Source organism: Cetorhinus maximus, chromosome 14, assembly GCF_964194155.1.
Source record: "Cetorhinus maximus chromosome 14, sCetMax3.hap1.1, whole genome shotgun sequence".
NCBI classification, from domain to species: Eukaryota; Metazoa; Chordata; class Chondrichthyes; order Lamniformes; family Cetorhinidae; genus Cetorhinus; species Cetorhinus maximus.
The window spans coordinates 103,692,230-103,707,556 of NC_135892.1; the positions used below are offsets into that span (position 1 = coordinate 103,692,230).

Genomic DNA, 15,327 nt, shown 5'->3' on the forward strand with positions numbered 1-15,327 from the left:
CACACCACGATCTAGATCATTAATATATATCAGAAAAAGCAAGGATCCCAATGCCGACCCCTGGGGAACTCCACTACAAATTTTCCTCCAGCCCGAAAAATATCCATTAACCATTACTCACTGTTTCATTTTATTCAGCCAATTTCATATCAAAGTTGCTACTGCCCCTTTTATTCCATGAATAAATGGTGAGAGATTGCAGAGCACTAAGCTGCAGAGAGATCTGGGTGTTCTAATGCATGAATCAGTTAGTATGCAGGTACAGCAAGTAATTAGGAAAGCTAATAGAATGTTATCGTTTATTGCGAGGGGAATTGAATACAAAAGTGGGGAGGTTATGCTTCAGTTAGACAAGGCACTGGTTTCCGAAGAATACTGTGTACAGTACTGGTCTCCTTATTTAAGGAAGGATGTGAAGGCATTGGAAGCAGTTCAGAGAAGATTTACCCGACTAATACCTGGAATGCGTGGGTTGTCTTATGTGGAAAGGTTGGACACGTTAGGTTTGTATCCACTGGAGTTTAGAAGTGTAAGAGGCAACTTGATTAAAACATATAAGATCCACAGGGGTCTTGACAGGGTGGATGTGAAAAGGATATTTCCTCTTGTGGAAAGAACTAGGGGTCACTATTTAAAAACAAGGGGTCACCCATTTAAGACAGAGCTCAGGAGAAATGTTTTCTCAGAGGGTTGAGTGTCTTTGGAACTCTCTCCCTCAAAAGTGAGTGAAAGCAGGGTCTTTGAATATCTTTAAGGCAGAGGTAAATAGATTCTTGATAAGCAAGGGGGTGAAAGGTAATCGGGGTATGCAGGAGTGTGGAGTTGAGGTTAAAACCAGATCAGCCATGATAATATTGAATAGTGGAGCATGCTCAAGGGGCTGAGTGGCCTATTCCTGCTCCTAATTCATATGTTTGTATTAGCCTGCCACTTACAGGAAACCCAGCTATCCCAATTGTTTCATTGGATACAGGTTGTCACAGGAAGAGTTGAATTGGATTTGCTGTATATTTATAGAATATTTCTTACTGTGGAAACCATCAAACTATCATAATAGCCCATTTGTTATTGGTATATCTACCTGGGGAAAATCACATTACCAGCATGGGAATATTGAACTGCACAGTGCTCTAACAACCAACACCATGTTCCACTTGGCTGCACAATCAACACTGGTGTGCAATGATACAGCAAGCAACTTTTGAAAAACAAACTCATCTTGGTGTACAATAAAATCAACAGATTTCTTTTTTATTTTTATTACACAGAATGAAATATATATATTTTGTGTCAACACTGTATGGCTTAACCTTGTACTTGCAGGAAAATATGTGTTCAATGCATCAGTTTATATAATTAAGTGAACAAGGGAACCACACACTTTTAGGGATTCAGAGTAATTCAATGGCATTCCTCAGGTTTGGACAAATTAGTCAAAGTGACAGAGAGGGGTGTCGGCATTTCTGGTCATTGTCCCAATATAAAGACTGAGGATCCATTACATTGGTGCAGTGCTGATGGAACAGAATTTGCCCACTCAGGTGGACAGAAAAGATTCCATGACACTATTTCAAGGTGTTCTGCCCAGACTTGTTCCGGGGATGGCCGGACTGTCTTATGAACAGAAATTGGGCAAACTGGGCTGTATTCTCTACAGGTTCAAAGATGAGAGGTGATCTCATTGAGACCTACAAAATACTTAAAGGAATAGACAAGTTAAATGCAGGTAAGATGTTTCCCTTGGCTGAGGAGTCTAGAACCAGGAGACACAATTTCAAAATAAGGGGGAAGCCACTTAGGACCACGATGAGGAGAAGTTTCTTCACTCAGAGGGTTGTGAATCTTTGGAGTTCTCTACCCCAGAGGGCTGTGGAAGCTGTCATCGAGTATGTTTAAGGTAGAGATTGATAGATTTCTGATTAACAATAATGTAAAGGGTTATGGGGATAGCGTAGGTAAAAGGCATTGAAGTGTTCGATCAGCCATGATTGTATTGAATGGCAGAGCAGGCTCGATGGGCTGAATGGTTTTCTCCTGTTCCTATGTTCCTCATTACCTGGCCAATATTTTTTCCTCAACTGACATCACTAAAACAGATTACCTGGTCATTATCTCATTGTTGTTTGTGGATGACTGGAAGAGTTTCACTAAAATGAGCATCCTACAGTGAATCAGCAGTTGTCAAGTTTTATAACGTTGCTTTGGTAAAAGTAATGTGTCCCCCTCATACCTGGTAGGGATGGAGAATGGCAAGATGCCAGGGAGTTGAAGAACATCTGAACAAAGATGTAACAGCATTGAGTTCACTGACCAGTATTTCTTCAGCAACCTAAACTCAGTGCTAAATATTAACTTTTGAGTAGGCTGTTGGTTGATAACACGAGTTAAAATGTACAAAACAAAAGTACATGTAGTTGCATTAGTTTATTATCACTTGCATTGTTCAGCACATTACTTCACAGGTCAGATAGCAGCCATGCTTCAATGGTGCAGAAAAAGGCTTTAAATGCAGTTTAATCTTTTGCTTCATTTTTAATGTCCAACCAATTCTACAGTAAAACAAAAACGCTGCCGTCAACACAAACTCAACTAGCCAAAAGGATGGTAATAACAAGTCTAAATTTAGTTTGGTTTACAAGAAATGTCTGAGCAGTTTAGAATTGGCTTGACTGCAACATTTCCACCAGTAAATTACAAGTTGGCAGAGGTTCTAGTAATTGTGAAGGTAGTTCTGACGACTTTTCCATTTTGCAATTTGGCTTATTACTGACATGCATCCTGTTTATATATATTTCTTTCAAAGAATACTACATTTGGTACAGTTTTATTTTATTGTTTAAACATGTAAGGACTGAAATATATTTTTCATAAAATCCAGAGTGCAACTGGTTTAAATGAAAATATAGGTTAGGGCTAATGTTCAAGTTATATATCTTCTGATGCATGTTTTCAATATTTTAATCTTGTTACATTTTAAAGGAACTACTTTTTATGATGGACCATCAGATAGGACAACAGTATTTACTGCAATTTTCAAGGTCCTTTCTTTTGCACATCAGAAGCGGTCATCACTTCCGACATCCGAGAATATAATAAACCAATACGTCCATTATATTTGAGATCAGACTCCATCTCCTCACTTATCAATGCTAAAAGCAGCTGATGCAACTGACGTAAATGTATGACACTTCTACTGATCTTCGAACATGCCCCATAATGCTAGGAAAGGGAAAAGGGGAGTGTGGTATTTGGTGATAGGGTGATCCCCATTTCAAAGATTTTCCCTTTGAAAACACTTCCTTATTAACACTGAGGTGCCAGAGTTTATACTAGCTAGCTCCATATTGTTTTTTGCATTCTGGATCTTCCAAACTGCTGGTTTTACATTTTGTAGAATGTGAATTTCCACTCAGGTGCATCTACAAATATTTTGCCACTTGGTGAACACGTGCCTTCTTGGGATCAATGTGAATTAGTCACTTTCTCCCCTATGTTTTTCAAAGTACTTCTTTTGCCCCCACCATAGATTTATTTCACATAACATCTGTTCATTTTACAATCTGTTCCAAAAACTCCAATGAGAACAATGTCATACAGGTAGTTTGTAACAGCGTACTCTTTCTAGCTAGATTTACATCATTCACTGGCAAATTGTCAGGATCAGTGTTAGATTTATTCATTAATTCCCTCCATCATCTCATCCTAACTATCCCATCTTCTCTGGACAATCCTCCTTGTGCCTCAGTTCCGCTGGTGTCAGCAGCCTCCTGGTATTTTTCCCCAAGAAACCATTCATCTGCTCACCATCATGGGTAGGTTAATGGTCCATGCAATGCCTCACAGCTAAATCCAATTCTGTCCTAGTCTGATGTCCACTTAAAGACTTTCCAGCAGAATAACAAGGAAGACCAGGAACACTTTTTTTTAAAGCCCTACCTATACAAACACTGAAGCCAATTAATGCAGCTTTCAAAAGATTGTGACCCAAAGGTAGGACATACTTAAAATCCTCAGAATTTAATGAGGGTGACAGAGTCCCATAAATATGCTAGTGCCTCTAGTCAAGCATATCACACCTACCCTTTTATCAATGTTATTAACTCGTAAGGTGGTACCAATGGTAAAGTTGGTACATACAAGAGACTTAAATGAAAAAAAGATATTAAAAACTTCAGTCCAATTCAATCATTTTTGGTACGTGGTATCACCTCATGCAAATAATAGTGTAGGTTCATTGTGACATTACTCTCCACACTGCACCCTTACATTCTGGTGAATAGGTTTGGTGTAGGCCAAGGACTGTTGTGCTGCTGCCAGTTCAATTCTTGATAGGAGGTGGTGTCCGCCTGGCACTTCATTGCATAGTAAACCATCATTAAAGCACTTAACATTAGATTTCTTTAAAATTTTTCAAAAGTTAACATTTTCTATTTTTACCAATAAAGGTTTCTTGTGTGTTTCTACTACACTGACCAGTGATTTCTAAACTTCCTTTTGAAATACCATTAAATATTTTTCCTGTACTCCCAAAGGGATCAGCCTTTTGAGTACTCTGTACAGTTTTGGTTGTCATACCTTAGGAAGGATATACTTACCTTAGAGATGGTACAGCAAAGGTTCACTACTATGATTCCTGGGATGAGAAGGTTATCCTATGAGGAGGGATTGAGGCATTTACAAGAACACAAACATAAAATTCTGATGGGGCTTTATAGAATAGATACTGACACGCTGCTCCCTTGGCAAGTAAGCCTAGAATTAGGGGGCATAGACTATAAGGGGACAGCCATTTCAGACAAATGTGAGGAGAAATTTCTTCACTCAGGTTTGAAAATCTTTGGTAGTCCATACTCCAGAGGTCTGTGGATACTCAATTGGAGAGTATATTCAAAGCTGAGATCAATAGATATTTGGACACTAAGGGAATTGAGGGATGGGGGCGGGGGCTTAATGGGCCATATGGCCTATTGCTACTTATGTTTCAGGTCAAGTGCCCTAGCAGCTTTGTCAGTGCACCTTTAATTTTAACAAAAAAGAATTCCAAAGAAATCATTTCTGCTGCAAGCACTAATGAGCTGGTTATTGCAATGACTACACTATCTATTTTTAGTAGCCATTGATACAACACTCTCAGAATACTCTGTCGTTTAAAAAATACAACTATTCAACTGTCCAAGATCTTGCTTCTTTTTATCAACTTTTAAAACACAAGCTTGGCATTTCCCAACCACAACTCTTCATCTAGTTCATTTTTGCTCTTTTAAACCTCGATTATATATATTTTTGGACAATGCTATTGGTGCTTCTCTTCTCAAAGAGGAGCTTAAATTCACATTCTTAATCATGTATCGTATTAAGAAATGCCCACAAGTTTTTAAGTGAGAGATATATTTCAAGTCACTTTTCTGTTGCATTTTAATAATTTAATGTCACTGCTTTTCCTTAAAATAATTTAGTAATGGCGGTGACTGGCAGCAGTTTGGTATAACCAATGTGAGGATAACCAATGTGAGCTGTACTACAGAATGACAGGGTATGGGAATATATTAGCTTTGGACTATAGTCGTGGTCAGTGGGTTTAAATTGTTTGCCTTTTATTTCAAATATATATCAGCTTTGTCTGGAGATTTGTTTTACAAACCAAAGCAAGCAGTTCAGAATTACAAATAAAAGTGGGCAGAATTCATCTCATCTGCATATTAACACTAGAAGAAAGGTAGAAATATACCTGTAATGAAAACACACTCCATTTGTGTTTTGATTTTGAACTTGAGTGCAAATTATGCAAAAAGTGTCAATACCATATATAACCTCATCAAAATTAAAATAAAACAAACATGATCCTGTGAATAGTTCAAAATAAACATTACCTCTTCTATCTGTATCCTTTTTGCAAGTTCATCCAAGGAAAGTGAATTGTCATTGAACTGCATTGAAAACTCATCAGCATCATTCTTCTGTCTGGATGAGACAGCATCCCGTATAGAGCTGCAGAGTGCTTCAACATTCTCATCCTCCTCCTCCTCCTGTGTTTCCGAAATTTCATTTGACATCTGATTCTCATTAAACTTCACACTGCACTGAACTTCCTCCTCCACTTTTGAACCTACTTTTTCTGACATCTGTTCACATCCATTTATTTCATTCAAAAGACCTGTCTGGTTTTGCTCTGTTGCTTGGTCATCTATCCTCATACTTGCTTCTGAATGATCTGTATTCTGTCTAGTCGTGGCCTCCTTATTTACACAATCATTGGAATCACTTTTAACATGTTTTTGAAATGCACGATTGCTTTGTTTGGACGCAGCTTGGCCATCTGTACTGAATTGGATAGTTTTGTTACATTCCAACAAATGTGTTTGCATATTTTCCTCGGTTTTGCCAGCAAACTTCAAATCATGATGTAGGTTTTCAGTTTCCTCTGCATGAAATAATGAAGTAGTGTTTATAACAACTTCTATCTCATTAGAGAAATCCTCTGTCTCAATTGTTTTTGCAGCAGTTAGCATGTCCTGACAAGGTGTTGTGGCATGTGGTTGAAAGCAAATTTCATCTGTTACAGTGTTTTCAGAATGCAAATGTTCTCTCTCAACATCAAAGTGCATCATGCCCTTTGCTCTTGCTGCTTTTACTCGTCCCTCCAGCGATGATTCAGCATCATACATTGCAGACTCTCCCTTAAAGCTTTTATCAACCGTTAATGCAATCTGTACAGATTCAGTAGGATCTTTTTTTCTCTCCTCGGTGACTTCCAATGATGCATCAACACATTTTGCACTTTGTAGTCTTGTTGTAGCTAGAGGCTGGTCTGTAAAACCTAACAATAGAGCACAGGAATATACTTTGCATGAGCAATTTAAGATATTTGCTGCAGAGCGCTTTAAAAATTGATATGCTTCGACTTTGGATCTCCACTGCTGAGTGAAATCCCATCTGCCAATCCTGGCTCTGTTCCACTCAGTAAGCAGACATAAATGACATTAAATTTTAATGGATTTTTATACATTATCCATTCAGGATCAGGCGGGCAGTCACATGATGACCAAGGCTGATGTACACTTACTGATAATTACCTATTCACAGTGAATCCGACTCACCAAAAACCTACAATTAATTAGATGAAAACAGAAATTTCACCACACTTTATGAACCTTGAATGAAATAAACAAGTTTCAGAGTTCTGTTCAGCTAGAATTGCAAGGTCAGGACATAGCATTTTAAATAACCAAAACTAAAAAAATTCCATACAAATGACAGTTTTTCCTGTCTTTGCTTATTAAAAACAGCAAAATACTTGTTCTGACAAGCAGTAAGAAATAAAAATCAAATTCAATGTTTAAAATTGACAAGTGCATAAAGAATGGGATTTTCTGTAGTAAATTAAAATTTGAGCAAAAACGTGTTTGGCAGTTGTCCCTTTCCATCCTTTAATTTCTCACTGCTATTTCCAGTTAAAGCTGCGCAAATCCTTGCAATCCTACAATTTACTGGAAATAAAAGAATATTAAAAAAACAGAATATGAAGGGCATAACGGCAATGAAATGCTGACATTTTAAATATAAAATTGGTTCAGTAATGCAATATTACAATAATAAAGCTAATCTCCATATTTAACTAGATTATTGCTGTGAGACTTATTTTGTTTAAATGCTAGAATGAGTTGAAAGCTTAAAATAACTTGTAGTTTCCCTGGATCTGCAAACAGTCTAAAAGTTAAACATTTTTACTGGTATTGTCCCATTTTTTCATATTACATTATCGGCATATTAGAATAGCGTTCGCCACAATTGTACTGTTCATCTAAAAAAAAGCTGATCTTTGCATAATTCCCTTGAGCCATATATGAATGTAAAGAAATGCTTTCCTTTTTGGTTACTGATTTTACTTGTAGTTAAATTGCTCTTGCTGACCTGATGGTTTTGCGAATAGGTGACTGACCTGCAGCAGCTATTAAACTAAGTTACTGAAAGTGAAACCGAACAAGAGACTTCTGATTCAGCAAGCAAGAACCTCCAAACATTAGTCATGATTTGGTAAACAAATTTAATGTTTAGTCTCAGAATACACCTTTTCAAAATGTGACATACCCCACTTTCCTCAGTTTGTTGTTTTATAATAAAGATTTAAGAAAATTGAGGCTGTTGTGTGCACTTCATAGAAAATCAAGATAAATGTTTACAAAATTAAAGCCCATATGATGAAAGGGACAGAGGCAGTATGGATACAAAATTGGCTTAGGGACAGAAAGCACAGACAAATAGTGATTAGTTGTTTTTCAGACTGGATAAAAGTATACTATGGTGTTCCCTAGGGGTCAGTATTAGGGCCTCTGCTCTATTTGATACGTATTAATAATAGAGCATAATTTCAAAATTTACAGATGACATGAAACAAATGAGGAGTGTCTCCAGAAAGACATGGAGTAATGAAATGGGCAGACACATGGTGCATACATACCTGTAAAATATGCTTTATCCGCTTGGTCTAAGAATAAGAAAGGGGGCTCTGCCATTTAAAGTAAAAACTGCTTACAAAGATAGTTTTTAGTTATTAGTGTTTTAGCCATTTGTTACAGTAAATGTCTTAAAACATGAAGTCTCGACATGTCATTCTTTCAGCAATAACTGGAAGTTCGAATTTTTTTTTTAAAGTTATCAATGTATACAGGGATCGTAACACTTTTCTTGACTTGAGAATCCAGCTCTGCACTATTAATTTCTCAATGAAAAGTACTTATAGCTTACTGAGGGAATCTTGCCTATTAGAAATTATGGAGTGGTGTGAAGGAAGCTCAGATCACAAGCAAAGCAAACTAAGCTAACTGACAGCATAAAAATAAATGTATAATAACATTTCCTTAACTCTGGATGCTAAAATTATGCAATAGAGTGGATACCATTAACAAAACTTATGCTTGAAATCTCAGTCACCTCTGGATATCACAGAAAGTGTGAATTTTGTTAAGGATATAATTGATAGTTTACAACCACAACAAAGTTGCAATCACACTTGAGGTTAGAATAGGGGGAAAATTTTTAAAGTTCAACTCTAGTCAGTGAAACTGCCTGTCCTCAAATGCAAAGTATTGTGACTTCTGCATGTCCATAATGATCTATTAAGATCCAATGCAACACATTTTAATAATGGACTATATAACTCAACAATTCACAGAAAACAATGAACATTAAACATTAGGCATTGAAAACAAAGTTTTCACAGGCTTAACAATTTGCTTTCTGCCCATATTCAATAACAAAGGAGTGCTTGCATGATCTTCAGTTCTTTGTTGAACAAAGGTAATTTAAGCAAACGTGAACAGTTTCAATCATTCCACACTTACTTGAGTTGTACTCTGCAGTAATATCTGTACAAGCACCTCCTCCCTTTGAAGGAAGATGATATTCATTTTTGTAGAAGCACTCTGCTAATACAGAAATCTGAAACATTAAAGAATACTTAGGCTTGCAGAAGAATCACATTAATTTCTTATTATATACAAGACTTTCTCAACACTGTCCTTTCACCACCAAATTTTTATGTGGCCACTGATACAAATACTGCAGTTTGGTTCTTTGAAGTATCAGTTTCCAGAAGGCAAACACACCTCACTTGGCAAAAATTCAACATAATGCCTTTTTGGCTATGCAAACTTCAGTGTAAAACAATGGGTCATATTAGGCAGTCACTTCAACAGGTTTTGAGCTACAGTTGCAGTCAACATAGCAGTTTTTCCATCTCCCCCAGCAATACAAATCTTCAAATTGTTTTTTTGAGTCTCTGCTGGAGCCTGACAAACATGCTTAGTAATGTGTCTAAACCAAGCAACTGAAAGTCAGTATCTGGATAGATCTTTTATTTGCTTGATTTTTTTCCAAAAGGATATAATCCAATAATGGGTATCCAGAGAGTTTAGGTGCAATATTCTCCTGGGTACTGCCAAAAGACAGTGGTTGCTGGGTCCATGAAAGTTTGAAGGCTGAGGTTGATGGATTTGTGTTAGACAAAACTATCAAGGGATATGGAGCAATGATGAGTAAATGAGAAACAAAAATAAAAATACCTGGAAAAACTCAGCAGGTCTGACAGCATCTGCGGAGAGGAACACAGTTAACATTTCGAGTCCGTATGACTCTTCAACAGAACTAAGGAAAAATAGAAGAGAGGTGAAATATAAGCTGGTTTGGGGAGTGGCGGGGGGTCGGACAAGTAGAGCTGGATAGAGGGCCAGTGACGGGTGGAGATTGCCAAAAGATGTCATAGACAAAAGGACAACCATGACCTAAGAGAACAGACTTGAAGGGCTGAATAACATATTCCTGATACTATTTTTTCCAAATACATTGAACAATTCACAGCGTTCAAACTTCCAACATCCAGACATTTGTATTAACATTAGAGCTGCATTATAGGTTTAATACTAACAGTTCAACTTGCTCCATTAGTGCTGTTCACATTAGTTAAAACTACAAAATAGTGTAACTAATAAATCTGGACTGGATTTAGGTCAAAACCATGAGATTTCTCAAAACCTGATCCAGTGTCCACTGAATAAACTAAATAGATTATATAGCATCATATGACAGTGCATGTCTCAAACTGTGAAACAATGGAGTTTAACACCTTTGGCATTCCTACAGTACCTCCACATGCAATAGGATTCAAAGCACTTTACAAGGCAGTGGACAAAAGAATGTCAGAATGAGAAGGATAAGGGAGGGATACACAGGGATACAAGGCTGAAGGAAATCACAGAGATAAGGCTGGGGAAAGGTAATGGACGATTTGAAGTTGAGGACAAGGAGATGAAAATCCCTATTTACAAGATCATAAAAACTACAGCCTTCATATTATATCCAATAGTCAGTGCATGACATTGTAATTGGCTTCTAAGTTAGCAGATCTCAACAAACAAAAGAATGTGCATTGACCCACCATACTCTTTCAAATTTCCACTGCCCCATAATTAATGACGTCACCACATCCTTGCGTTGGGATCTGTGTAGCTTTTAACATATCCTTTCAGAAAGTTAAACTCTTTCCTACCAAACAACAAAAACTGCACAGGACTAAAAATACACGCTGCATATTAGCTTGAAATATTAAATCTCATTGAAACATGATGTTAGTAGACAATCAAGCAATTCAGGTAGCTAACCTTCACAAACAAGAATTCTGCAAATTGCTACTGCATAAGTTCCAAAGTTGTAGATAGCAATGTATCCCTGTGTGTACCCTCCACTTGTCCAACATAGGCCAACTCCTTGCTCTCTGTTAACCATCAGCAGCTGCTCGGTTTTCCATTGTGTTTTGCTGCTTTCTGCACTTCTCTCCTCATACAACTCCACTTTGCATTAGCTATCATTTTTCAAAAAGATGTTAAAATTCTTACCTCGTTTACTGGTACGTTTGGTCTGAAAGAACAAAGAAAACCTCCATAAACATTGATTTCACAAGTAAAATTTGACTGAATTAAAATAAAAGTTAAGCCAGGCACCTGCATTTTAACACCGGATCCTTAACAGAACCTTTCAAAATAATGAATGCAATCAGTTTTCCAATATGATGCAGGTAACTACAGCAACGTGTGTTGTGCTTGATGAGCAACTAGCTAAGTATTCCAATTAATGCATGCATTGTACTGGAGACAGATAAATTGGCACTGATGGCATTGTAAGACTAAGTATTTCTGGCAACAAGTTTTATTGCAATGATTTTGATAGTGGAAGTGGTGTTGAAATTCATGGATGATTCCAAATTAGGACGTACTTTTAATTCTTTACAATACCAAGGGAAGCTGTGAAGGGATATTCATAAAATGAGAAAACATACTAAAATGTAGTAGATGGAATTCAATGTCAGTGTAAGATGATCCAATCGGAGTATAATTACTACCAAAGAGTAAGTGAGCTTGGTGTGATGGACAAGCAGAGAGATTTGGGGATACACATCCACTGGATATTAAAGGAAGCATCTGGGGTTAGTAAGACCATTAAAAAAGTAGATAGATTTCTAGGTGTTAATACGAGATACAAAATAAAAGTCAAGAAGCAATGATCAGCTTGCATAAAATTCTAGTGAGACCTCAGATGGAGTACTGTGTGCAGCAGTATTGGCTTCACATTGTGCAAAAGATATTGAAACTTGAGGGAACAACAGATTCACTGGGATCTGCCTTGTATTAAAAAATTATAAAAGACAAAGACACTTAGAACAAAAAATCATGAAAGAAAGGGCAGAAGACAGGAAAAACGTCTTTACACAAGCAGTTGAGAGACTGTGGAATTCACTTCCAGGATCAGTTGTTGAGGCAGAAACTATGTCAACATTCAAGAATAAATTAGATAGCTGGATGATAAATAAAGGAATAAAAGGAACATGGGAGGCAAGTATGGTTAGGACTCACACATACAAGTTTTATTACTGACAATGAAATGAGCATCTTGGCCAAGAATGTGTGTTAGCGGCCAAGTGATAGTGTTCTCCAGGTGGCCGGCAGTGATGTTATCAAGCAGGAAAAGCAGGCAATCACTTTGAAGAATTTTCAGATAGGAAACCAGGAAGAACATCGATTATCCTTACTTTTTAGAAATTTTACAGAGTGTGAAATAAAGATTGGGACATACACATTGGAGGTTGTAATATCATAAACGTTAAAAATATTAAAAAACCATGCAATTATCATGATGGAAAAAACTGACAAATATAAAACTAATTTTCCAGGGCCAGAGAGGCTGCTCAAAAGTAATTATGACTTAGTACTCTAAAAACCCAGCTATACCTCATTAACAGGACATAACATTTTCAGGATTTTTAACAGGACTATTACAGAGTAAAAAGGGAAGGTTCTCATTAGTTCAGTAATTTCTAAACATTGCCCTCACTGGAGACTTCAACAGTGCAACCTGTGGAGGAACAGGGAATCAGTGACAGCAATTTCTGGATTTCTGTGTTTAACTGTATAAGATTTTCCTAGGCAAACATCGACAATTCCGCTGTTATAAGTTCGCAGTTCCTTAGACAGCACCTTCCAAACCCACAATCATTGCCACCTAGAAGGACAAGAGCAGCAGACAGGTGGGAAAACCACCACTGGAGGTTCCCCTCCAAGTCACTCACCACCCTGACCTGGAAATATATCGCCGTTCCTTCACTGTCGCTAGGTCAAAATCCTGGAATTCTCTTCCTAACAGCACATGGACTGCAGCGGTTCAAGAAGGCAACTCACCACCACCTTCTCAAGGGCAACTAGGGATGGGCAATAAATGCTGGCCCAGCCAGTGAAGCCCACATCCCGTGAATGAATTTTTAAAAATTATAATCACAAGTTTCAAGTCAATATATACTAAGTGTCACAGCTTCCTGTTCACAAACTCCAAACAGCTGTAGTTACAAAGCTGCAAATGACAAACATTGTTGTCTTAAGTATCTACTCAAAATACAACATTCTCTCTCCCTTTCTTACCTGTTTGAACTATCCCATGCACATGCGTTTAACCTGCCTTTGGATTTATATCTTGGAAATCTTTCACCTCAACTTTGCACTTTTATTTCAACTTATACTTCAATTAAATGTGTTTTTTATCACACTATCCTTTGACTGCATTTTTCTTGTTCAACTCATTTGATTTCCATTCTTCTTTTTATAGCTTGCTAATCATGCTTCTTTTAGCATGTTTTTGATTCCATTTTTGTCCTCCTCTAAATTGCTTCTAAACCTCATTCTGTCTTTCCTGTAAAAGCCAAGGCGGCAGGCAGATGGAAGAAGTGCACTGAGGTGAACCTAAGGAACATAAGACAGCCAATATATTGGCTGATGAAAGGAGCGATTAGTGGTCAGTCTGAGACAGCTGCACGCTACTCAAATATCTAGTTCATATCTTTTTGAAGGCCACCAATCAAGTACGAAAACAAGAATAATACCATTATTTAATATTTGGCCACATCTATTTTTATGGCTAACCAACAAACAGCCTCAAAATTAAAACGATAATTTTTTGTTAGTGATTGAAAAGTAAGGGTATTGCAACAATAACTTGACAGTAATGGTCACACTCTCAATATTCCCATTACAAAGAATAATTGTTTTGCATATTGCTTGAATATTTGTTTGAAGGACAAGCTCAATGGGAAAAGAAATTGGCATGGGTCAGTTACTGAATCCTTCAAAAGTACAGATTTAGTGCACACTGTAACTGATACGCAATTCAGCTCAAGTATTTAAAGTTACAATGGATTTCCCACAGCTCATGGTGCAGCAGCAAACTTAAAGGCACATGCCAATTTAACACCAAGAAAACTCCAGATCAGGAACCAAATGTGCAATTAATAACAGCAATAAATATCAGAATAAAGTTCAAATGTTGCAAATACTGTATGCAATAGATTCAAAAGTATCTGAGAGAAGACCGGTTAACATTTTGACTAAACTTTGATGAAAGTGCTCGATTTAGAATGTTTACCCATCTCTCCCTGATGAGAATTCTGGATCTTGTATTAATTTCCAGAATTGTTTTACATTTGAGATTACCAACCACACTTATTTTTATTAATGCAAATGTTTTATTTTTATCAATGTTGGAGTTGCAATTTGCAGAAAGGATTATAAAAAGGGAGAATGTGTGACAGGAACAAGACCACAAAAATCAGTTTTGGTAAGGGGTAACTCAGCATGTATCACAAACCTGCCTCTTACAAAGGGAAACTTCGTTCTCATTACTTAGAGCAATTTTGATAGAGCTGAATCAATATGGCAAATAGAACTATTTCTTTGTAAAGATCAGATTTAAAGAGAAGAATCTGAATGAATCATGGCTGAAAAACTTCCCTTGGTTAGCTTAGTGCATGTAATTAAAACAGCACAGTCCCAAGTAAACTACTTAGATGAGGCTTGTCTGATCTGCAGGCCAGATGAAAGCATTCTACATGGCCCCTGGGGCCACTGTTCAAAATGCCAGTAAGATGGTGAAGTTGAAGATTCTGCAAGGGACTGCTCCTCCAATTAGGGACTGTTTCTCTGCCATGTTTGCAACTAATGCGCATAGGCGGGCACGAGGGGGCATGGACAGACGCATGCGAGGGAGTGGGTGCGCGCGAGAGAGAGAGCATGCAAGACTGGGTGTGCGTGGGCGAGAGAGACTGGGTGTGTGTGGTTATGAGAGTGGGTGTCTATGTGTCGGTGTGAGAGAGTGGGTGTCTGTGTGTCAGTGTCAGAGAGTGGGTGTCTGTGTGTCGGTGTCAGAGAGTGGGTGTCTGTGTGTCGGTGTCAGAGAATGGGTGTCTGTGTGTCGGTGTCAGAGAGTGGGTGTCTGTGTGTCGGTGTCAGAGAG

The 15,327-nt window shown here is 37.6% G+C and overlaps 1 protein-coding gene across 5 annotated transcripts in view; it reads right to left on the minus strand.

The window, feature by feature from the left end:
• Positions 1–15,327, minus strand: part of cnsta (consortin, connexin sorting protein a) — a 59,966-nt gene that overhangs the window by 10,117 nt on the left and 34,522 nt on the right. For 4 of the 5 annotated variants that reach the window (XM_078557380.1, XM_078557376.1, XM_078557379.1 and 1 more), the window contains 3 exons: positions 11,391–11,412; positions 9,342–9,438; positions 5,871–6,817 (listed from right to left, as the gene is read on the minus strand). In XM_078557380.1, coding sequence (XP_078413506.1) covers positions 5,871–6,817; positions 9,342–9,438; positions 11,391–11,412 — 1,066 coding nt within the window. The remainder of the gene's footprint in view (positions 1–5,870; positions 6,818–9,341; positions 9,439–11,390; positions 11,413–15,327) is intronic. The other variant, XM_078557378.1, reaches the window with a different exon arrangement.